The sequence below is a fragment of the Gadus morhua genome, chromosome 15 (genome assembly GCF_902167405.1).
Source record: "Gadus morhua chromosome 15, gadMor3.0, whole genome shotgun sequence".
NCBI classification, from domain to species: Eukaryota; Metazoa; Chordata; class Actinopteri; order Gadiformes; family Gadidae; genus Gadus; species Gadus morhua.
In genome coordinates, this window is record NC_044062.1 from 14,605,989 (window position 1) to 14,632,426 (window position 26,438).

Sequence of the window (26,438 nt, forward strand, 5' to 3'; positions counted from 1 at the left end):
CACCCCCCTCCAAACAGAGCATAGCTTAGATTTTGTGGAGCACCGGACTGCCGCCATGGTCCCCCCAGCCGGAGGAGGAGACATGGAGGAGAAAGCTGAGCTTCCCTTCGGCGGCAGTCCAGCAGCTCCGGCCCGGGGAGCTCGGCGGCAGCTCAACTCCCGGAGTACATTCCCTTTCTCCTCCATGTCGCGGTACAATATGGACTTCAGAGTGTCAATGCCAAAGTTCCTTTCCCCCAATTCTCAACCATGGCCGAGATAACCCCCACTACGAGTCTTTACTTGTTGTGGAAGTACAAGAGACGTCAGACGCAGTCTTTATGATTCATAATACCATCCAAGGCGCACATAGCTTTTGGCCATGATATTAGATATAATAGATAAATACCTTTATACCACGGTCTGGGGGAATACTCGATTCTGATTGGCTGCAGGGTGTGCATTAACCCCTGATATACGGACACCTGCTAAGTAGTTCCAGTCAAATTGTCTGTTCAGCCTTCCAAACGAGAGCTTTTAAATTGGGAAAAATGCATTAAACTGTACGGTTATATGCTATGGACCCTATAGTATCTGGTATAAAAGCTGGGACGAATTTCAAATAATGAATGCATACACTTTAAGTTGAAAGTATAGACCGTCGCGATTCCCATTGAAACGAATGGCGCGGTGATTCGGCTTCAAAACGAAAGCTGGTAAATGGTGAAAAATGAATTAAACTGTAATCAGACAACGCGGTTATATGCTATAGACCCTAGAGTATCTGTGGTAAAAAGGCTGGGACGAATTTCGAATTATAAATATGTACAATGCATAACATAAGCTCTCTGGCTCATAGCTGGGCGGACTAGAATACCTCCCGTTGCCAAGTCGTAGCAGGTCCTTCCTATTTAATGGAGGAGTGAACATGGTTTCCGTTGCATAAGAACCTTACGGGAGGGTAATGATTGTTCCAGGTATTAGTCCGACCACCAGGGAAACAGTTATGGCTTGTGAAAAACTTTATATATGGTTTGTAAAATGCATTAAAATATAAATGAATGGTCTTAATTTATTTTCCTGACAAGTGACAATGGTATAAGCGGGATAATGCCCTTAGAGGTGTCCATTATCAGGAATTAATGGACTTTGCGGAGGCAACCGTCCTCCGCTGCGCGTCGGACTGTTCTAAGGCCTCCGAGTCGTCCAATAATTCCTGTTAATGGACACCTCGTCGGGCATTATCTCTTACATATATTAAATAATATCATTATTATTATATTATATTATATAGATAAAGAGCTCCAGGAGTCCGCAAACGGCAACAATCACTTTCCTCCATGCTGTGGTTCACTCTGACAGCTCATTGGTCAATGGGCAAAACTCATTTGCATTAAAGCTACAGGCACCAGAAACGGCGCATTCTGAAGGGACTGAAACAGAGGGGAATGGCGGTAGGTGAGATTTTTTTTCCTAAAAGCTATTTCCAGCAAAGAGCTTCAAAAATATGTTTTCTGGAACTCATATTCTATGTTTACTTGTTGGGAAAATACCATAATATGTCTCCTTTAAATCTTCTCTTTAACAGTGTGACTCATATGTGTGTGAGCTTTATTTTGAGAAGGGGGAAATGTCCTGGTGCAGACTTGTGGACTGAGAAGATAATAGGAGACCACACCCACACAGATGCGCACACACACACACTCTCACAAAGACATCCACACATTTGATGTCCCTTTTACACGCATTCACTCTCTCATACAGATTCTTTCCTTTCTCACAGACACACACCCAATCTCTGTCTTACACATACGCGCTCTCACTCACACACACACACACACACACACACACTGACACAGAGCTCTTCAATGTGGCCCAACAAACAGAGGCCGGTCATTGTGTGTGTGTGTGGGTGGGTGTGTGTGTGTGTGTGTGGGTGGGTGTGTGTGTGTGTGTTCCTGGAGGAAGTAATTATGAGAGTGTAGGACTGGAGGTATAAAGGTCCATTCCTCAGCCCTGGGAGAGACCAGAGAAGACACAAGGAGCTCAGCTGTATGGATACAGTGGAGAGGACACACACACACAAACACACTCACTCTCACACACACAAACACACACGCAAATGCACACAGAGGCATGCACCCAATGACATGAACGCACGCAAGTACACACACACACCCATACACTTGCGCACACACACACGCACACACACACACACACACACACAGAACAATGGTGTGGCCTTACACAGGCAGCCTTCAGCCTGTCAGGGAGGTTGTCCCCTTGTTAGGTCTCTTATTTACTATCTTCCTCTCCCTGTGTGACACCGTAGGCCTTCGTCTGTTATTCCCATTGTCAAACCAATACAATCCCCTCTGCGTTTGTTTTCATGCAGATCAGTGGCTGGGAAGACCTGACAAGAGAGCTCATTATTTAACAAGTGACAGTTATATATTTATATAGAACCGGCCAAATGGCTGCAATTAACCTCGTTAGACACACAGGCCTTTCTGCTCTTTTTTGATTCACTTTGATCAGCCTGGTTGGGTGCTGCGGCTTCACATCAATTGTGTAAACATGTGCATGCACAGACACACACACACACACACACACACACACACACACACACACACACACACACACACACACACACACACACACACAAAGGCAGCATCTTTTTTCAGAGCACGTCTGGCCCCCTACCAGGCAATTACTTTGTTTTGAAAATAATAAAACGAAACAAGAAAATAGTTCAAATTAAAGTGTTGCACAAACATGCAGAAAAAGAGCCCTCTAATTGTCCGGTCCATAAAGGCTCCGGAACACTCCACATGGAAAACCCGCCATTGTGGCGGCCCAACAAGGCCGCGCACCGCCAGCGGCTTTGCAAAATAAAAGCGTAGCAAATAATTACATGTTGCATGGCAATCAGTGGCGATCCTATCCCCCCCCCCCCGCGCCTATACCCGCGGCCCTGGCATACGGAGCGACGTACCGCTGCCGTAACCTCACTTCCTTAGAGCACAGGAAACACAATGGCGTCACGGCGCACAGAAAGTCTGCCAGTATTAGGAGCAGTGAGGAAGTTTACCAAGGTTTCAAATCAACGTGTAATCCAGCCACTGTAGAAATACCCTTATTACAGAGGTAGAAATACCCTTCATCCCTTATGAAAGCTTCATCAGTATTCCTCAGTAGAATACAAAATTACTTAACAAGGAAACTAGCGTAGCTTAGCCTCGTGCAGATAAGTTCTTCTATAACACAGAAGGGCCGCTGGATCGCAGAATAGTGTTTGCCCAATGCAAAATGATCACTCATTGACATGGGAGGATATAAGGATACACGGAGAGGCCGATGACATAAATCAATAACGTGAGCCCTCTCTTCATCTCGTCAGGCGCTTGATTGTGGAGTAGGGCTCACTCTCACCACGTTATCCGAGCTCCTCCGGCATATGAGTATAGTTACTGCGCCATGGAGAGAAGAAAAACAACCAAACCCAAGGCCAAGCGACAACCGTTCATCTGGGAGTCCTGTAAGTCTGCCGAAATCCATTCACAGATGACTGTGCTTTGTCCACCGAGAGGCCTATTGTGGCGGCCTAAGTCTGCCATTAAACACAATTAAAGAGTGTGACTTCCACTGTAATTGCTGCTGCAGTCAGTCAAGGTGCCGGAAGACGAATTTTTCGGACGACAGAGGAGGAGATGCATTGAACAGGGCCAAGTTTAGAGCTCAGAGCTGGGGGAGGCTCGGCAGCGCTGAAGCCTTCACCGGGGCTGGACTCAAGCTCTTTATGTGGCCTGGACTCAAGCTCTTTATCTGGCCTGGAAATTGCAGCTAATTGCTAAATGAACCCTAAAGCCTTAATTAGTGGCGGACACAAAGGGTGATGGACAGAGCGCTCGGCGGATGGCTCTCACGTTTCACTCCCTCACTGAAGCAGCCGTCTGGGAACCGTGGCCAGGTGTCCATGAAAGAGCCAGCCAAACAAAAAGCCCACCATCGTAGCTAACTGACCATGGCGGCCATTGTAAATACATTTGGAGGGCGCTGGTTGATCCCACCGCCCGTACCCCTCCTCCCCTCCACCCTCCCATCGCCTCGTAGTTAAAGACACACCTTTAACGATGGCTTAACCTCGGGGTGACGCGGTCAAATGCCGGTGTGTATTCTAAAGAGGCCGGTTTAGCTGGTCTAAGCCCCGCTCTCTGCTCTGAAACTCTGGCTAATGTTAAATCTGTCACTTGCTCCTCCACACACACACACACACACACACACACACACACACACACACACACACACACACACACACACACACACACACACACACACACACACACACACACACACACACACATGCACAGTAAGCGGCAGTGGCCAAAACAAAATGGTGGGGAATATATTGACCACCATTTTGTGCATTGAGGGGTATTTGGGAAGAGAGTAATTGGGGCGAGAGAATAATCAGGGGAGGGACAGAGGGGGATTGGGGGAGAGAAAGAAAGTAAATGATGGCGTTAGAGAGAGCAAGAGAGCAATTGGGGGAGAGAGAGAGAGAGAGAGAGAGACAAGAATGGGGGAGAGAGACAGGAATGGGGGAGAGAGGAGAATTGGCAATGTGTTCCTCAACCTCAATGACAGAATAGATTGTTTTTCATTGTGACTCAAAAACGCACACATGAGCATTCGCTGGTATATTGAAAATTCATAAAAAAAAAAAACGGACAAAAGAAAACTACAAAATGTTAAGACAGTATTAAAATGCATTTGAATAACATTTTTAGCCATAAATCTGCTTTTATTTTCATGATCTTCATTCATTGAATGTATATGATGTTTTGTTTGTTAGTTAATGCAATGTTTTCCATCGTAAATATGGTGATTGATATGAATCCAGCTATCACCGAAATCACAAAGCTTGCATTTTATTTGAATCAATGTCTTTGCGTTGTATAGTCATGTTATGTGTTATTCTTCATTTACATAAGTCCATTCCAAAGGTTAATTTTATGAATGTATCTTGTTTAACAAGATAATCATGATCAAATTGACCACTATTTGATGACGTTCTCACAATAAATACGTGGATTTTCAAAAGACCCACGAAGAAATATTAATTTTCCATGGAATGGACATGTTATTATAGGGAAACCATGAAGTTGATGTTCACTTTGATTCCACAATAAGTCCATTCCAAGGGTTAATTTTAAACGAACATTCTGTTTTTAACAAGATCATTATGACTTTCTAAAGTTTTTTGAAGCGTGAATGCAGTCAATCTACTAAAAGGCAGACAAAAATGATTTTCCAAGAACTTATTTTCTTTTTATTATCAACATGTACCACAGTACTTAGATCTATAGGAAATTACGCAAACACACGATTCAAGGGGGCACAGAATGAATTGGGAGTAGGATACAGACGTCTGGTCTCTTTTATATGAATCAGTGGATTAAGATCTAATAACATTATACATTTTGGATGCTCTGGCCAGATAGGAAGTGATGTAATTAGTAGGTACCAGGTCAGTAGAGTGCAATGCATAAGCGCCACCACATGTTAGTGAATATGCTATATAGTTTCATTTGAACTAAATCTACGTTTAAAGTGTGCCTAACAACGGTGCCTATTCTTTCTTGCTGTTTCATCAACAACAGATTTGACACATTATTCATTATTCATTAGTCTTCATCTCATGGTCATTCCAGAACAACACAATGGAATACGTAGAGTTTGTCATGTGATAGAAGGTCAGCAGAGAAACTGATGTTCATGAAAGTTTTTCATGAACATCAAAATGGAGGAGGTGGAGATTGTAAAGTCACTGCTGTTTACCAGAATAAACCAACCGGCCCTAGCAGGGCCTCGGCCTGGTCTTCTTAGACCTTGACGAAGACGACGGCGTCTTAGCATCTAGCCCCCTGCTGGGAGGAGGCGTGTCTGTGGAGAAGCACACACACACACACACACACACACACACACACACATGCACACACGCATACTCGCACGCACGCACGCACACACGCACGCGGCCACACACACACACACACACACACAAACACACACATGCACGCACGCACGCACGCGGCCACACACACACACACACACACACACACACATACACACACGCACACACACACACACACACACACACACACACACACACACACGCATGCGGCCACACACACACACACACGAACGCACGCACACGCACACACACACACACACACACACACACTTTTCACCATACAAAGCTCAGAGAAATCCATGTGACAACTTAACCTCGAAAGTCTTTCATCATCTCTGCCCGATTGAATGTGTACAAGAATGTTTTTTTCAGTGGTATTTCATGTTGTTTACTGTAGGTTGTATTGTGTTGTATTGTAGGCTGTCATGGCCAGATCTTCTTTGTAAAACAGATGGTTTAGGGATTCAATGGTGACAGCCTGGTTAAATAAAGGTGAAACAAAACATAATCACAATACATAAAAGAAGCTACCCGGCAATAAGTGGGAGTCACATGTGATCCAGTTTAAAAGGACCATTGACGACACCATCTTGCATTGACTAACACAGGTGTCCATATATTCACTAGTACGAACACGATGTCACAACTTCGCAGAACGTCGCAGAGTAAACTTTAAATCAGCGTGTTTGAAAAACAAAATCCACCTTTTGTCCATGTTCCATTCACACTTCACCCAAGACCTATGTTGAAGGACTTTATTTTCAGATGGGAGGTCAATGTATTAACGACACTCAATTTCATGTGACAAGGTGAGGGTAATCTACTTATGAAAAAAAAACACTTAGTAGTGAAGATAAATACAAACAGGCTCAAGTACGTATCTTACATGGACATTTTCGCTTCATTCAGAGCAAATAATCCTGTCCTACCTCATGACATTAAAATCGAACTTCACTATTTAGTAATTTAGAAGATGTATTTATCTTAAGAGACATACAGTCAGGTCTTAAATTGACTGCCTATCAGTGTACGTGCGTTTGATTAGACCACGTTAGCCTTCAGCTGAGGCGCATCATGACCTGGGTAAAAGAGCTTAATATAAGAGCATAATGCTAAGAATATGCATTACGATGGCTTCCGATGCTACACTGGACCATCCTTTACCAAAGTAAAGGGGACGATGTCGTCCCAGGATTCCTTGCGTCAACAACATTTAAAACGTTCAAACATTTACAATTTTCATTTAAGAAAGAGTATTATTTATTTGTATAAATTAGACTTTCCATGCGCAGTGGACAATTTACGGAAAAAATTACATCAGATCCCAGGATCTATAAGTTCCCGATTCGATAAGCAGAGTCAGAATCAAGCAAATTTGAATGACACACACCCCTTCCCATTTCTGTCACACAGTTCAACCCCTTAAGTCACTCACCAGAGAGGGGCGTGGCTTCCAGAGCGCCCCGCCTTCTCAGTAAAATCTTCTCCAGCTCCCCGGTCCCGTCGATCTCCGTGGCCTGCGGCAGGGCCCGTGGCGGAGCCGTCCGTTGGACCTTTTCCTGAGCGGAGGAGGAAGACAGAACACACCAGACTAAGAGTCAAATCATTTCTACAGGTTCATCTTATATCCTTTGTTTTTTTTACATTATTTACCTGGTACCTGACTTCTGTACCCGCTCCAACTCATCCAACTCGAACTACCATAGTATTAGACAAACACCTGCGTAATATTCCTAGTTTTTTATATTATAAATATTAAGTTGCTTTAAAACCTTTCAAAGCACAAAAAAATGTCCTCTGGTGCATTTTCAACCCTTCTTATTTTCCAACCCATCACTAAAGGGAAAGTTGAAGCTTTCGAACTTTAAAACTTCCATTACCATGATTCCTTTCAGTTCCTGAATGGCAGAGTTAGACGGCAGTCTCTCCACCTGGGAGCAGGAGAGAGCGATGGGAGTGGGAGAGAGGGGACAGGGGAGAGGAAGAGAGGAGGGAGAAAGAGGGTGGAAGTGGAGAGATAGAGAGAAGAGAAAGTGATGGAAAGAAGAATGGGGGAGAGTGGAGAGGTGGTAATGGGGAAAAGAGGGAGAGAGGGGAGAAGAGGAGAGACGGGAGAAGGAGAGGGGAGAGGGAGGGGGAAGAGCAGGGAGAGAAGAGAGAGATGGGCTTGGTAAATAAACAGCAGTTTGAAAAATTATATTTGCTTTCCTCGTTCCGCACTTAGAGTCTTAACTACAGACAGACACTGGTGTTTTTTCACCGAATCCATTTGAGTCACAAGTCAATTTTCAGATTTTCCCCGTTCTTGATAATGACTTGAACAGGACGGCTCCTATAATACCAGCTAATTTCAGAGCACGTAGTAGCGGGGAATGGTCTTAAGAAGACCCTGTGTTGTTATTTACTCAGAGCGGTGTCCTTATCCACACAGAACAAGCTCTAATGCTGCGTTAAAGACTAGGAGATGTTGCGAGACGGTGTGATATGATTTAACAAACGGAGCTGTGGTCGAAGATAGTACAGGCCGCACAGATGGTGTTGAATGCTAACATACTGGCATAGTGCACTATGGGAGGTTTTCTATGGCATTGGGGTATCTGGGGTGAGGGGTACCCTGGGTTTGGTCCTGGTGCTGGGGCTCCGGGCTACGGGCCGCAGGAGGATCCCCTTCTTGATCCTGTCCATCATCTCATCCACCGCCTGCCTCCTGACATCCACCACTAGGGGGGGAGAGAGAGGGAGGCGAGAGGAGGGAGAGGAGGAGGGAGAGAGCGGGAGGAGAGGAGGGAGAGCAGGAGGGAGAGAGAGGGAGGAGAGAGGAGGGAGAGAGAGGGAGGAGAGAGGAGGGAGAGGATGGAGAGGAGGAGGGAGAGAGAGAGAGAGAGAGAGAGAGAGAGAGAGAGAGAGAGAGAGAGAGAGAGAGAGAGAGAGAGAGAGAGAGAGAGAGAGAGAGAGAGAGAGAGAGAGAGAGGGGAGAGGAGGAGGGAGAGAGAGGGAGGAGAGAGGAGGGAGAGGAGAAGGGAGAGAGAGGGAGGAGAGAGGAGGAGGGACAGAGAGGGGGGGAAGAGAGAGAGAGGATGAGGGGGGGTAGAGTGCGAGGGAGAGAGAGACAGAGACAGCGAGAGAGAGACAGGGTACAATACAATACTAGTTATTTGAAAAAAAAGATTGACTACCTCCTTTAGTCTCGCAGGTCAGTACAGCACCAGCACAAGATAAAATGAAGTTAGTGAGGAAGTTAGTTAGGATACAGGCCTAACTAATACTGATGCAGAGATGCTTACTAACTACATCTAACTACCATGTGGAGGACCGGTCCAATGACCAAAATAAGCATAAAGGTGTCTCAAATCATCATCTGTGCCTGACGCTGTTATTGATTGGAAGTAAAAAGTTACTTTGCTTGCCGACACCATGAGAGATATTCTTGTGAATTATTAATAAATCAAATAAGGAATGTAAAAGATCATTTTATTAAGTAGGAGTTTGTGTGTTTTGTATGTCTCTGTTAACCGTCATATTAAAGCCCATGTCTTTTGTGTTGTGTGGAATTCAATGAATTCTCCTGTTTAAAACAAAATAGCACACTTTCATCCAAAAGTTATGCAGGGAAAGTTCCCCAAGTTCCGGTGAAAAGAAAAAATCATTAAAAGGAAAAGAATAATACAAAGTAATCCGCTGACGAACGCAGTCTTTTGGGTAATAAAAACATTCTAACAGCTTACATTCAACGACACACACAATGGCTCCATTGAGATTTAAATTTCCTCAGAAACGTTGAGGAAAAGCTATTTCTTATTAAAAAGTCATATTCAAATATTTCCGTACTATTCAAAAGTCACTAAAGTATCCTTGGGTCCTTTCAACCTGGCGTCAAATTCCCATCATTCACCCCCGGGCACAGTGGCCAATTGACGCCCGCCAAACATCTTAGTCCCGTGCAAAGACAAACGGCCTATTCAGTCAACCAGCTCTCCCAAGTCAAGGCTCCCCTTTTGTTTGGGCAGATATAAGAATTTACCTGTGACCTAATCGGCCAATGGGAGAGGCAGAAGTTAATATGTTCTCATTCGCCACCAACCACGGTGTTTATCTTTCCACTCAAGAGTGACTCGCACGAGGCCATAGAGCAGGTGAAGAATAGCTTCTCCTGTGAGAGCAGTGTTTCTGTGGCAGTGGTGGTGGGGGATATTCAACCCCTGGTTTCGAATAAGAAGAGTTTGGCAGCAGAGGGAAACCGCGGCATGCGGGACGTTCTGAATTCATTGTTGGGGGCTGTTGCAATGCAACCACGGTGGCCCTCCGATTTATTTTGCTCTGAATCGTGTGCTTGTGAACGGGGGCTGAGAATACGGGTGAATGAAACCCACAGCGCAGGTACACCCCAGGTCTACGTCACCAGCGCGGTGCACTGGTCTCTACGTCACCATCGTGGTACCTCAATGTCACAAACGTAGATCATTTCATCATGGGTTCCCTTTTCCTCTCCAAACATGCAGAACTACACACATTCACCCGTTCATCCGTTATCCTCTGTATTGATTGAGCATCTTTCTTGATGAGGCAACTTTGAGTCAGCATTGTTATTGAATTAGCATTTGCATTGATCTATCATGTTTCTTGATGTAGAATCTTTATTGATTAATCATCTTCATTAATTTATCATCTTTATTGATTGAACATCTTCCTTGATTTGGCATCTTGATTGATTCTTTATCTGTACTGATACAGCATCTGTATTGATATAGCATGTTCATCAATTTAAAATGTTTATTGATTGGGAATCTTTACAGATGTAGCAACTGCATTGATTTAGCACATTTATTAATTGAGCATGTTCATCGATTAAGCATCTGTATTGATTTAGCAAGTTCATTAATCAAATAACTTTCTAAATCAATACAAGCATTATGATTGTGATAATAAAATGTTTATTGATGGGGCATCTGTACTGAATTGGCATGTTTATCCATTCAGCTTGTTCCTACCTGGTTCCCCGGTGGAGTCCTGAAAGACCAGAGGGATGTCCGTTGTGCCGCCCTTCTTCTTGCGGATCAGAGACAGCAGGGAGCTGAGAGAAGGATGGTCGCGTGTCAAACCTTGTCTAGACCCGATCGTCAGGTGGCTCGGGATGGACCTTCTGGTTAGGACATTTTAAAGTGAACCGACTCCCTCACACCTGTGGCTAACCTTACCTGAGAGGGTTGGTGGGCTGTGGTGGTGGTGGTGGAGGAGGAGGCGGGGGAGGAGGTGGAGGAGGAGGTGCGTGGCATGTAGGGGGATTGGTAGCCATCTGGAGCCTCTGCTGGAGCTCCTCGACTTCAACCGCAACACACAAGCGGAGTCAATTCAAGTCAACTCTATATGTAGAACCCTTAATCAGAGTCACGGCCTCAAAGGGCTACACAGGCACCGTAGTATACCCTCTAGCCTTCAGCCATGTGAAGGACAAGGAAGGAGTCAAACACAAAGCCAGAGGGGGAAAACGTTTAGCAGAAACACAGAAGGGACAGTAAGGAGTGCAATAGGTGCACATAAATATGACCCTTGATTAGGATATATTAACGGGCATTTAACAGCCATCAGGCTGGCTGTGTTGTTCCGGTAACATTCCGTAGTCGTCCGGGCGATCTCTCATTTAATTGACCATGAAGACAAGAGGCCACTCAGTGGCGCAGAATGTGGCCGTTGGGACAGTCTGAGCAACGACAGCACAAACTGTAGTTGTGAATATTCTCAAGGGGGAAACGATGGCAGGAGGAGAGAGGGGATGGGGGTCAGGCTCAGTGCTTTGTGATGCAGCGCCGCTGGAATTCAGCCCTGAGTGTTTACGGGGCAACGTCCCTGGGCTCCCATCACCTCTCAGCTCCCACATTCTCCCTCCCTCTCCACATCTCTCCCTCCGCCTCCCTCCCCCTCTCCAAACCCGCTCCTCTCTCCCATCCCTCCAGCCACCCTTCTCTTTCTCTCCCCTCCCTCTCTCTCTCTCTCTCTCTCTCTCTCCCCGTTCTATTATCCACCCGGCTCTCCTTCTCCCCCCTCTCATATCTCTCTGTCCCCCACTCTCTCCTAGTCTCTCTCCACCCTCTGCTATCTCTCTCTCTCCCTCTTGCGTTCTCTCTCACCGGTGGAGCGCAGGTCCTTGACCTCCCTCTCGGCCCGGGTGCACCTCCCCCCCTGCTCCTCCTTCTCCTCCTCCAGGAGGTCAAGTTTGCGTCGCAGAGCCGTCAGCTCCTTCTCAGCCCGGCCGCTCCGCACTCGCTCCTCTGCCTCTTTCATCTGGCGACACGAACGCACACAAACACGCACACACCACACACAAACACACAGTCATTAGGCTAGTGAGACTGGCGGCTCAGTATCGCCACACACATACACCCTCAGTCCATGCCCAGGTTTGATATACAGTATTAGTGATGTCGAAAAACGATCCTGTGTTCTATATTGACAAAAAAAATTAACGTGCTTTCGATTAGGATGAAAGATATTCTGAGATAATGGAATTTTAGCCTAGAATATATACAGTCATGTGAAAAAGTTAGGATTCCCCAAAAAAATATGTTTAAACATATTTGAAGATTCTTATTATTACTATAATAAGATGCTTACTAACTACATCTTTACATCCATACAGAGATGGATGTAATATAGTATTAAAAATTTAAAATATATATATATATGGAAGATGTTATTAACTGCAATTCCTTGTAAGGTAAAAGTAAGGAAACACCCACATATGTTGCTACTTAAAATGCATTACATTAAAAGCAAGTGCACTACATTAGGTGCAAATTATTAGAACATTCTTAGAGAGGATTTTGGAGGAGCTGACATTTGGTTAGCTTCATTGTTAAAGTGAGTGTCATGGTCTGGGGCTGTTTGGCAGCAGCGGGGGCTGGCCAGCTCCTCATCATAGAGTATCCATGAATTCTTTATTGTACCAGAGGGGGCTTGAGGAAGAGGTGAGACCATCCGTCAGAAAATTGAAGCTGAAGCATATGTGGAACATGCAACATGACAATGACCCAAAAAATTCCAGCAAATCCACCAAGGAATGGCTCAAGGGAAAGAAGTGGATAGTTCTTGAATGGCCGCGTAAAAGCCAGGATCTTAATCCTATTTAGATGCTGTGGGGGGATTTGAAGCGGGCTGTGCAGGAAAGACACCCCTCAAACATCACACAGCTGAAAGAATTCTGCATAGAGGAGTGGGATCAACTTTCTCCCAACCGATGTCAGAGACTTGTAGACAGTTCAAGGAAACATCTCTTTGAGGTCATTTCAGCCAAAGAGGGCAAAAACAGCAATAAGGGAATACAGTTTCCTAACTTTCTCCTAAACAGAAATGTTTGCTTCATTTGTCCATTTTTTGTTCCAATAAATCAAAACAAAGTAACATTACCATTGTTTTTGTTCGATTAGATCACCTATATCTAGATATTTTGTTTGAAAGATGATCAAATATTGATACATCCATTAGTAATATACTTTTTTCGAATGCAGGCTTTCTTATAATCTTATATCTAAGGTTCAGAAAATAACTAATAACTTGAATGTCAGACTAGATGAGCATTGGTGCCCGTGGAGGAGTGTAAACATGCTTTTGCCAGCGTTGCGTGTTCGCCGGCCCCCTCGTCATCCTGCCACCTCGGCTTCCCCCAACAATGTGTCCATTGTTCCCCAAATGAAGAGGACATCTCCCCTCTCACCCCAGCGCAGGGGGAGTTCAGCGATCCCACTTAGCCCTAATTGTTCCTGCCGCCTGTGCCAAGCAGTGGAATTAGCCAGCCAAGCTGTGTTTGCTGTAGGCAGGAATCTGGCAGGTCAGGGCCTGGGATCTTCCTCCCAACCCCAATGTGCTAATCCAGGGAAAGGGATAGGGGATAAGGGTGTTAGGGGGAAGGGGTTCGTTTTTGGGGGCTGAGTTCAGAGGGTTCATAAAACCAGCACTGGAGCATAAGGGCTAGCGGGTGATCAATCTAGCGTTGGAGGAAGTGGTTTGTTCAGACCTGCTGCAGGTGCTCCAACCTTTGGGTCTCCACTTCCTGGGTGAGCTTGGCGACCTCTCGTAGTGCTTCCTGTAGGGCGTGGCCAGGGGCGGCACTTTGGACCAGCAGCTGGCTCTGTCTCCTCAGCTTCTTCTGCTCCACCAGCATCTGGACAGAAGGAGTAGGACATGTCATGGTGTCATGAACAATACTTGCATATTCTATCATGCATCTTACACCTTACATCTTGCACGGATACCTACAGATAGACAATTGGGTTTGAACCTAGAACATTTCGGTTGGGGGTTAAACAACCTAGTCACGACGATGTTAGCCAGACTAGGTTTTCTACTACATGCTACGTTCATTTATTTGACTATAGTTTATAGAGATATGTTGTAAAGCTAAGGAAAGAGTTGGTTTACCTCCCTGGCAAACTTCTCCGCCTCTGTCCGCAAGTCTCTCTCCAAGCTCAGGTCATCCTGCAACACCTCAAACTCCTCTGCTGCAAACACTGACACTGGAGAGAGAGAATGAGAGCGAGAGAGCGAGCGAGCAAGAGGGCAAGAGAGAGAGACAGAGAGACATTGAGAGAGTGAGAGAAAAAGAGACATATGGAATTTAATTTTTAGTTGTTTGATTATGTTATTATTATTATTATTATTATTATAATTATTATGATGATTATATTACATTGTTAAATGCTTTGGCAATAAAAAAAGTTTTTTTCGTCATGCCAATAAATGCAGCAATTTTAATTGAAAGATAGAGAACGCATTGGATAGAGAGAAAGAGATTGACATTGTAGGTATAATTTATTCTGCAATATGTATATCTACTCAAGGTTAACTTACAGCAACAATACAGATACACAAACACACACACACACACACACGCTCACCTCGGTTGAATTTCTGCAGGAGGGTTCTCTGCCGCATGGTCTCTGCGATCAAAACACTGTTATCGTGTTTCTCTTTCAGCAACTGCATTAAAGTAAAGCCAGTAAAAATGACTTTTCATGTGTAAAAGACCAACCTAAACTTTAAACTCCCCAAGTTTCACAACAGATGCGTCTCTGGTATTTCAGCCAATCGGTAACAAGTAAATAATAAACAGTTGGCCATCTCTGCAGTTTTTTTCTCATTCCATTTGATTTCATTCTTCAGTTACTTATTAAGGAAATAGGAAAATGAGAGGTTGTTGGATTTAACCAATCTGTAAATATAAGGTGAGGTGAAAAGATAACACACATTTGTCCATGTTTATTCTACTTATTTACACACACACACACACACACACACACACACACACACACACACACACACACACACACACACACATACACACACACACACACACACACACACACACACACACACACACACACACACACATTTGTATGGGATTAGTACCTTTATGGACAGGAGAGTGAAGAGAGAAAGTCATTGGAAGAAGAGAGGGAGGAACATGGGCCACAGGTCAGAGTGGAACCTGCATTGAGCTACCAGGAGATTTAACTATGTGGGTCAAGTCAAGTCACTTTTATTTATATAGCACATTTAACAGGAGTTGACCCAAAGCGTTTTACATTGACAGGACAGTTGATGAAAGGGGCCCAGGGATACACAGGTCTTGACTAAAAAAGAAATGCATAAAATAAGTAGAAAATAAGTAGAAAGAAAGCAATAAAAGTAGTAAGGAACAAGTAACAAGGTTAAGGGTGTTAAGGGTTGTTAAAAGCAAGAGTGAAAGGGTATGTCTTTAAATTAGACTTAAAACTGGCAAGGGTGGTAGAGGACTTGTGGGGTGGAGGGGGATTCCATAGGTTTGAGTGCCACCGCGGAGGCCCCGTTTACTCTACTCCTACTCACTTCGTCTCTGGTGTCACGAAGATGGTCTCGGAGGGCCTCTACATCGGCAACGGCTCGCGTCTTCTCCTGCACCACCTGAGAGAGTTTTTCACGCAGCTCTGACACAAACACAACATCAATTGCACGAACCTTGATAACCTTTACACACAAACAGAGCGTCCTGACCAAGTAGTGCATTAATAGTAAATCGGATGCCAAACTACAGTGCTATGTTCCAGGTCCTCCCTTCTCTCCCTAAACGCTGTCCTGCCTCTCTTCACTTTCCTGTCCGTAGAAAACTAACTTTATCTGGGAGCATTGTGGTCTGTCAGAGAAGAGGATCACTGCAGGCCCCCCCAGGTACCTGTGATGGTGGTCTGGCACTTGGTCAGGAGACACTCCTGATTGGCTCCTTGCAAATCCTCCTCCTCCTTCTGCTCCTTCTCCTGCTCCTCTTCCTCCTCCAGCTGGATCTCAGTGATGGTGTCGGGGCCCAGATGAGCCATCAGCAGCATGCTCTTCCTCTTCAGGGAGCGGTTCTGACGCTTCAGCTGGGAACACATGGAGGGATGAACACATGCAAGTGGAGGGGTGAGGGGATTAGGTGATGGAACTAGTAACACATGCAGGGGGCACAAGGATGAGGTGATAGCCCTATGTAACATGGAGTGGGGGGGGGTGTGTAGATTAAGTTATGCACTATGAACACATGCAGGTGGAGAAAGCGAGGGATGAGGGGATAGACCTATGTACACATGCATTTAGCTTGATGAGGGAATGTTGAAGTGGTAGAACGATGAACACATTGAGGTGGAGGGATGAGGAGATGGAGGTCAATGAACTATGAATGCATGCACGCACGCACGCACGCACACACACGCACGCACGCACGCACGCACGCACACATTTCAGGGAGGTATACTTAAACATGATAAACACAGCAGAACAACGCCTCATCCTGCTCTCATTTCGCGGGGGCTTTTATTTTCTAAGTCAAGCCGTCACACAGACGTAATTCATTGTGCATGTAAAAGTCAGAAGAAAGGAGCAGGGATGAGGCACCGCTGAGCTTGTGTTCTGATTTCTTTAGTTTCCCTCGTCCCTGCAATCAGCAGAAGAGGCGTGGCACATGAGACGAACCAACAGCCGTGTAACACCAGACACCTCATTAGAGGAACACTGGGGGAAAAGTGGCCCAAATATTTCTCCTTTCTCCATCGTAATCATTGCTCTCTTTTCTTATCTTTTTCGTTTGATAGCACACGGTATTTGCGACTATATTTCCATGCAGCAATTTGCACCTCTGTATTTTGAATCCAATGCTCTCTATATTCAATGCGATTCAGCGTTTTCATCAGAGCTATACGGTGGGGGGGGGGGGGGGGGGGGGGGTCCACTATCCACTATGAGAACGCCGACTCCAGTGCTTCCGTCTTCCCGACAGCCATATGTGTCAATTAGGGCGAGCGTCAGTAAGTAAAACCTTAATGAAACCTATGGCAAGGAGGCAGATGGCAATTATGCATATGTCTTGATGCGTTCTCAAGGCGGGAAAGTGCACAGAGATTGATGAAGAGACAAGAGAGATGGAGAGAGAGAGACGGGGAGATAAAGAGAAAGCAAGAGAGGGATGGATAGAGTGAGAGAGTGAGAGAGAGAGAAAGAGAGAAGGCAAGTCACAAATGATACATTTATTAATGGCGACATGCTGGGATGCGAATAGCAGCAATTCAGTCTTTTGATGACGCCCTTCAAAAGGCCTATTTTTATGTGTGTGTGCGTGCAAGATGCAATCAACAATACATAACATGGAATCACAGCCCTTTTGGTAATAATCTATGATTGATAAAAGGCGTGCGTATGAAATTATGCACTCAAATAAATCAATGGCACCGGAGGGCAAGACCAGGGGAGGTCACCGCCAACAAATTCGTCGCTCCCGCTGTCCCCCGCGCTGATCACACATCAACGCTGAAGAAAAAAAAAAGTCAAGCATCGCAACACCACCGTGCCACTGATTGGCCCGCTCGCAAATTGCTGGCATCCTCGGTCGTCTGGTTTTAATTCAAAGTGTTGGGAAATCACATTCAAGTTTCACCGCCTCTGTTACTGCTCTTTGGAAAGAGCTGGCAGTCAAAATAACCGTCATTGGACTTGGGAGAAATTAACACAGGCTCAATTTGCCTGTCTTCCCTTGGTTAAACCTCCCCAAATATTTTGGGTGTGATTTAAATGGAAATGAGCTGCAGAGCGAGGCTGCCACCGCCCAGAGTCCAGGGATGCTGTTGCTGCTCCAATTAAATGGTTTATATTTATATATACAGTATGTGCGTCAACATTTATTCATGCCTCCAATATGTATCTTGAACATAGATTTAGGTCTTTCTCCCTAACTCTGTCTCAAAGTATTGATTTTATATTGATCAGGTCATTCGAAAGCGACCCATTTTTGTCACCCTTTGAGGTATTAACAGAAAACATGCAATCACCAAATCTTTTGATCTAATAGATTAATCAGCCAATGTTAATGAGGCCAATTTAAGCAAAAATAAATTTATGTTTTTGCTTTAAGGCCACCTTGGTTTTTCTGCATTGTGAATTTATTTAGTACCCTAACCCTAAAATGTTGTTGAGTTCAAACCGCTGGACTGTTTCACCAACTTCCTTTCTCTCTTTCCTGATTGGTCAACCCAAACATAATTCGATAAAAGTAAATAAAGGGTGATGCAATTTTAATCAAATCATAGACATATAGATATCAGCAACTTCTTCTCAGAGGAGTCAACATATCCTCCTTATGAATGAAGTTTCAGAGCAGGATGCTGGCTGAATCCCAGCGCTCTGATTGGACGGACCTGCTGATTGGAATAATCTGCTCTTCCTTGAACAAAATGATTGGTTATTGGCTTTCTGCTTTTCATGCTGGAAACTATGTGAATTTGCACTCTATCTATGTTGTCCAGGGGACACCAGCCGTTATATTTGTATTTTGATTGCAGATAGGCCTCTACTATTTTTGTAAATATTCTATTTTTGAGAATATTTATGACTTGATTTTACATATTAACAAAAATGGATAAAAAGTATTCAGATTTGTGAACAGGATCAAATTCAACCAGAGCAGGAGAAGAAGTCGCAGAAACGATGTGCTCAAACACACTTCATATTAGTATATAAAATAAAGATATATTTAGAAGTTACACATTAGGAAAAGTCATGCATCATCTCCAATACCATGTTTCATTGGTTTGTCATTTCCAGTTCAAACGTTCGGACCCAGTATTTCACATCATCATTTCTGCTTTAAACATGGCTGCCTGATTGGCATTGGAGGTGTAAAGGATGCAAGGAGGAGGACCATGTTTGGTTGTTGCTTTAAACAATAACAGAATCATTACGATTACTCTTAGTAGACCTACTTAATCTAAGAAACTCAGATCAACAACAAGCTGATACATATCTGCTCATATTGAACTCACTTGTCGATACGTTAAAAAACGTATTGAGCAGCCAATGCAATGGCTTGGATAGGCCTTCAAGTTGCTAATCAACAGATGATGTACAACGTTTTATTTGCACATTTGCGTGTGTGTGGGCATGTTTGTGATTAGCTTGCATGTTTGTTTTGCTGTGTGTGCAACACAGTTCAGAACATTTTCAGAAGCCGTTGTCTCCCATCATAAGAAGACAAGAGCATTAATGTAAATGCCGGTTCTTTGTCTGTGAGGAAGCTCTGCATGTCGTGGCATGTTTGGGCTGAGACACAGCTGTACAGTGCTTGCCAGTGAGATGAGCCGTACCTTTGTGGCCAGGATTTCAACGCTCTGACGACAATTCCTCTCGATCTCCAAATCCTCTTGAATGGCATTCACCTCTTCAATGACCATGTGGGAGACTGGCAGAGAGAGATACAAAGCGAGACACAGAGAGAGAGAGAGAGAGAGAGAGAGAGAGAGAGAGAGAGAGAGAGAGAGAGAGAGAGAGAGAGAGAGAGAGAGAGAGAGAGAGAGAGAGAGAGAGAGAGAGAGAGAGAGAGAGAGAGAGAGAGAGAGAGAGAGAGAGAGAGAGAGAGAGAGAGAGAGAGAGAGAGAGAGAGAGAGAGAGAGAGAGAGAGAGAGAGAGAGAGAGGGAGGGAGGGAGGGAGGTCGTAAGATAACAAGCAATGGTTACAAGAATGGGATAGAATAACCCATCCTATTGTTAGGATAACCCTAACCCTCATGTTAACTTACTCATACAGGACACCGTTAACCCAAAAGGAACAGGAATGAAACTATATGTGATGATTAGACATTTTTTTAATATTGTTGATGTACTTACAAAGAGTAATCCTACATCGCATGTAAGAAGATGTCATACTCTCAACTAATATTACAGTATCACAAAACAATATTTTCAAATAAGTCTATTCATATTGACTGAGACAACACAACAGCGATTTGTCCCTGGCATCCATGATGTAAATATCAGCATTGTTCGCAGGAGAATCGATCATAAGAAAAATCATACAGAGAGAGCGTTGAGTGTATTCATGTTTTCTTAGCCTATGATGTTAAGCCAGTGCTATTCACCCTCCGCACGGCAGCATGTGTTTCCATATGAGTCCTGTCACATCAAAACACCTTTGTGAAAACAAAGAATTGGATAAAGATCTGCACGTGTGTTTGTATGTCTGTGTGTGTGCGAGGGAGCATGTAACCGCCCTCAGTTTACAGAGCTTTTAATTGTCACGAGAGCGCCATGATGCTTGACACTGAAGCTCACCGACCGGCTGTCATTGTGGCGGTTACGCACGTCTTCATTCACGGGCACGTGAACCCAACGCAACGGATTACAGAGGTCTTGTCTGCTTTGTATGCCTTGGTTTCCCTTGTTCCTTCTTACATATCCCACGCTCACCGTGTAGATTTCAATCATAAAAGGAGGGAAGGAAAAAAACATTCAAAGCCTGTGTAAATTTACTGCGGAAGGTTATTCCGTCTGCTATATTAGAGCAAGGTTTACACAGAGTTGTTTATTTTTTTACGATGCTGACCATAACAACCTTGTCAATAAGATAGATTTGCAATCAGGAATATAACTAACAGAAGTAGCTATAGCAAACACATAATAGATAATCTCAAGCAATTTGATGACCAAGAATGACTAATAACAATAAAACATTTAAAAACGACCCTCATCAATTAGTTTAATCAGGGGAAGAATGACTTTTGGAATGGAGATCTATAACCCCTGATCTAATCTGAATGTAGTTCCTGGATCTCTCCTCTCTTGTCTCTATTTCTCTGCTGTTTTTTAAGCCTGACATGTGGCCCCGACCGATGCCATCATCAAGTCTCTCAACTCTCGTCATCACACCTCAGGACAAAAGATCCTTCCTAACCACTTATCTAATTAAACATTGTGTCTGTGTGCGTGTGGGGGATTGTGTGTGAAGGCGACAGACGGGGAGGCATTAGTACCGTTGCCGCGGGCGACTCCTCTACCCCCGGTGCCACCTAATTAAGCCGTGTGATGAGCGCTGAACGGTACCACTCATCCATCAACACCACAACAATAGCTGCATGCAAGTCCCAAATTTAGCTTCAATACTAGCCTCAATGCTGGCCATGATGTTAGCCTAAATACTTGCTTCAACACTAACTAGTCTCAGCAATGACTAGCCTCAATGCTAGCTGCAAAGCTAGCCTTAACGACTTTTTCAATGCTAACCACTGCAATACCAGCCTTAATGTTAGCCCATCCACTAGCCCTACTATGAACGCCATCTCTAGCCTAGATTCGAGCCTCAACGCTAGCCAATATACAGTCAAACATAGAAATATGTTCCAGACAGAGACAGAAAGGGGTGCCCTGAACAAAATGCTGTGTAAATTGTTATTACTGGTCACTAGAGTAAACAAACCTCCATGTGAAAGTGTGTGTGTGTGTGCATCTTAGTGTGTGTGTGTGTGTGTGTGTGTGTGTGTGTGTGTGTGTGTGTGTGTGTGTGTGTGTGTGTGTGTGTGTGTGTGTGTGTGTGTGTGTGTGTGTGTGTGTGTTTGTATGGCAGGGGTAACGACACAGAGCTCTGATGCATCAGAGAATTGTTAGTGTTAATTATAAGTTTCAGTCACTCCCCTTCGCCCCTCCCCACACCACCATCATCATCATCGTCATCAACATCACTCCATCTTTGCTTTCTACCCCCCGCCTCTTGTCTTCATGTATGTGTGTGTGTGTGTGTGTGTGTGTGTGTGTGTGTGTGTGTGTGTGTGTGTGTGTGTGTGTGTGTGTGTGTGTGTGTGTGTGTGTGTGTGGGGGGGGACGACAGTGATTACCCCCAGCATGTTGACATGCAGCATAATGGTATCAGAGGCTCCAGTGCATCTCTGAATTAAATGGTGTGTGTGTGTGTGTGTGTGTGTGTGTGTGTGTGTGTGTGTGTGTGTGTGTGTGTGTGTGTGGGGGGGGGGGGGGGGGGGGCTTGATGAGGGGGATGCGGGGCAGATGCCTTTGTGGTGTTATCATTACAACACAATGGTCATGTTGTCGCCAACCTTGCCACAGCCAATTCAAAAGAAATGATTGTATGTGTGTGTGTGTGTGTGTGTGTGTGTGTGTGTGTGTGTGTGTGTGTGTGTGTGTGTGTGTGTGTGTGTGTGTGTGTGTGTGTGTGTGTGTGTGTGTGGAGAATCTGTGTGTGCGGAGGTGAGTATTGATGGTGGTGATGGGGGTGCTGGTTTGGGATGGTGAGGGGCTTGTTCTCTCCCTTTCTCCCTCCCACCTCCGACTCACCCCTCCACTACATCACCCCCTCAACCCCCCCCCCCCCCCCCCCCCCCCCAGTCGTTTCGTTGTGAATAGGAGCAATTTTCTAAGAGCTATGAAATCACGTAATAGGCCCTAATATGCAGCTGTTTGGCAGTGTGCGACAGCCTCTTTTAGCTTGCAAGTCAAACACAATATGTGTTTTGGCTGAGGGATCGCTGAATATTCGCCACGCTTATTCATATGAAAATCCGGGCGCCCGCAACATGATTACAAAGACAAACTATTTGCTTGTTCTTTTGACATGCGGCACCTCAGATCAAACCCTGCCTGCAATTATTTGCTCATGGTGCCCCATTCTACCTTAAAGGAAAATATCTTTCTCACGCGGGGCTGAAGAAATGTGAAAAGCATTTAAATTGTGGAGGGATGTGTGGAGTGAAAGGGCTGTGGCAGGCCTGGTACTTGTGAATGCCATCATCTGAAGGTTCGGAGATGGGAGGTGGTGGGCCTCCTCCCATAGGCCAGGGGGGGGGGGGGGGGGGGACCAACGGGATATTTTGGTGCCGAGTTTTGGTGCAGATTCAAACACGTCAATAATGCCGTCGTTAACATATGCGGTGTTGTTGCCGGGGACAGAGAGGCGCAGGTTACGGATTGTCAATGTGTTTTCGAGGAGCAGTTTGGTTTGGTACCTACCTCTGACATTCAATCCAAAGTCAAATCGAAGCCAAATCACACCAAAGATTCAATCATGAGGAGGTGTGTTGGCTCAGCTTGCTGGTGGTGATGGTTTGCGTTTTTTGTAGTTGTACCAACAAGGGCTCAATGGGGTTGTTAATTTCAACTAGCATATTATGCATTCATGTTTCATTGTTGACGAGCTAATTTGTAGTCCAATTAATTATGATGGACAATTATGATATATTCAAGAAGGGATTCGTTTTTTTGCTTTGATGTAGCTTGGATTAAATGACTGTATCTTATTAATGTTATTTATGTGAACTTATGTAATGTGATTATGCTAAATTGATTATTGAACTTGAATATGGACTTCAAATACTGTATTTCTGTAAGTAATGGAGCACACTGTGATCACACTGTATATGAAAGGCTAGTTCAACCTTGTTTAAACGATCAAACTATTAAACTGTGTGTTTTACAGACTGCATGACAAGGTAACCACTCTACACTGATCCATAGATCTATCAAGGCGTATCACAATATACCTAAACGTTACTCCAGTCAGGGTGTCACCATACAACTGTCTATGTTACACATACATTAACATCTACATGTGGGCTGGGCAAAATAGAAAAATGTATTGTAACGAATACCATGGTTCATTTTAACACATGATTAAGATACCCATTAATATCACGATTAAGAGTATATCTTGTCATCCTCATTAATCTACAATATAAAATTGAGTATCACGAGAGGTCGATATCCAACCAAATATTAAGTCAATAAAAATGTACATTTGGATAAGCGGGACTCTAGCACAGTGGCCCCAAACCTTTTGAAGGCACCCAGCTTCCTGAAAGCGGTTGGGGCAACCCACTCAAATAATCAATACAAATGCACATACATGTGAATTCACTTCTGCAAGCTAATTGACGTTTCCGATCATTGGCTGTGTTGCCCGGGGTAGGTCATGGTAGACTTTTAATTATTGTATACTCGATCACTGACGTACGTCGTAAGCAACTGCGTAAGAAACGCATATTGAATCCAGCAACACAAAACAAAATGGAAGGAAACCACTGGTCTAGTTTCAGCAGATAACCAGCCTGACCGGCACCCAGTGCTCACAGTTCCTTCTGGGTCTGTCTGTCTGTCAGGTAGGGGGGGCTGGGTGTCGAGATGAACCCACCTTGCTGGAACTCATTGAGCTTCTGGATGGCCTCGTCCCTCTCCTCCTGTATACGCTGACACTGAAAAGGGACAGACCGACAGACAAGAGATTCTAAGATCTTTAGATATTGGGGAGTATATAAATAACAGGGAAAATATAATGGATCGCATAAAATAAATGTTCCAGGACTAATGTGATCTGTAGGAAATCCCCTGGATTTTAAGCGACCTACCAATGTGGTAGGTAGTATGTATTTTAATGTGACAATGCAACCAGGTAAACCCTCAGCTGGGCTGAGGGTTTACCTGGTTGCATTGTCACATTGACATACTCGAAAGGACGTTGCACTAAAATGTGTATATTGTACTTGATTTGCTCAATGGACATTGCCCAAATGCTTATGTTACCCCCTGGTGCCTACATATTAACTACTTATTTAATTTAAAAACAGAAATTCAGATCTGATGCCGGAGGCTTTTATGATTAAACTAAAATATTTGGAGTTCTATAAATTTTTTTGACTCCCAGTGAATGCCATTCAGGTTTTGAAGAGATACTTTATGCTTAAATTTACACTCCGAAGGGCAGTTCAGCAAGGCTAATCAGTTGCTTCATCTCTTCGCAGATAAACGCTTTACAACATTTTGAGGAAAAACTAACGACCTGACAGTGGGTCATGTTCACTGTGTTTCGTGTATAAGCAGTAATGTGTTGAATAAAAACCTCCACTAACCTCCATGGTTGTGAGACCGTGTTCCCGCTGTAGAGCTTCATATTCCTGGACCACTGTGGGTAACAAGGGGTGCCACTTACAAGACATCTTCACAAAGACAGGAGCTGTGGAATATCTGATAGTTCCCCTTCATCACTAATATCGCTGCGGCTAAATAAAGAGCAAAAATGTGCCAACTTGTGATACACAATCATCCTCTGACTAGGTCCCCCCCCACCACTCATCCCTCCCATGGGCCAGATATGACCGATAATGTTGAAAATAGCGATAGCCCCACAGATAGAGGGAAGTATGTGTCTGTTTCCATAAAGTCAAGAGGCTGTAGGCCTGACGTTAATAACAGACAGTAACAGACAATGTTGATAGAAGTGAGCCACTGGAAATAAGGCAGTAGCCATATGTATATATGTGTAAATCATGTTTAATATCGCAATAGACAATGTGATAAAGAATGGGATTATGAATGAGTTTTAATAGTGTGCCAGAGGAATCAATGTATGTTACACACATCCAATCATGTCACCTGTTTTTCCTCCTGCCATTTATGTTTCAATTCAGCAGTTTTGTTCACATTTCATTATCCATTTCTACTTTGTGTGGTTACCGATAAATAAGACCTCCATCTTAAGTAAATTATTGTATTATTGTTTGAGAAACCGAGGCGAGGACTGTGTTGACTCAGGGCGGGTTGGAAGGCCAATGGTCGAATACAATTAGATCTTCAGGTACCAACCATGTTTCAGATACATAAATGTATTCCATTCATTTCTAGGCCACGTCTTCGTGTTGGTTACGGGTCGTCCAAATTACTTTTACTTAAGTCAGGTAAGAGGCATGATTTGACATGGCCTTTGCCTTTACACTAGATATTTGGACTTTGCTCTTCCAGAAAAGTTTTGAAAAAATACGAAACAGTATGAATAGTGCGTTCATATTAACGACAGAATTCAGCATATAGACGAATGAATCCATATCCGTGGCGGTTGGGGAAATTAAATGCGCTAAACAAACATGAGAGTAGGCCTAGACACCGCTGACGCGTTAATTATCCACAATGTTTTGAAAAGTACGCTGCTACAACATGAAGCTAGTGTCACGCTACACTCACCTTCGTTTGACAACTTTGCGATGACATTGATTTGCTCCAGTTCTTCTGCCGCCATTGTATTATATTCAGCCTTGACATATAGCACGTGACGTGTATGTAGCGCAATAAACAGGTAGACACGAAGTCGCGCGCACACGCACACACACACCTTTATTATCCTGAACCACGCCCACAGCGATAGTGGTTAAGTTTCGAAGTG

At 44.3% G+C, this 26,438-nt stretch overlaps 1 protein-coding gene across 1 annotated transcript; it reads right to left on the reverse strand.

Annotated features, from left to right (window-relative positions):
- Positions 1–5,285: 5,285 nt before the first annotated feature.
- On the reverse strand, positions 5,286–26,392 carry shtn1 (shootin 1). Its single transcript, XM_030378963.1, has 16 exons — positions 26,240–26,392; positions 25,132–25,184; positions 24,417–24,477; positions 19,591–19,685; positions 16,155–16,341; positions 15,812–15,909; positions 14,842–14,923; positions 14,366–14,460; positions 13,962–14,108; positions 12,079–12,232; positions 11,149–11,272; positions 10,942–11,024; positions 8,567–8,673; positions 7,834–7,884; positions 7,389–7,512; positions 5,286–5,925 (listed from the first exon to the last, which is right to left on the reverse strand). The coding sequence occupies exons 1-16, from the start codon at positions 26,292–26,294 to the stop codon at positions 5,840–5,842; spliced, it is 1,602 nt and encodes a 533-aa protein (XP_030234823.1). The 5' UTR covers positions 26,295–26,392; the 3' UTR covers positions 5,286–5,839.
- Between the last annotated feature and the right edge of the window lie 46 nt (positions 26,393–26,438).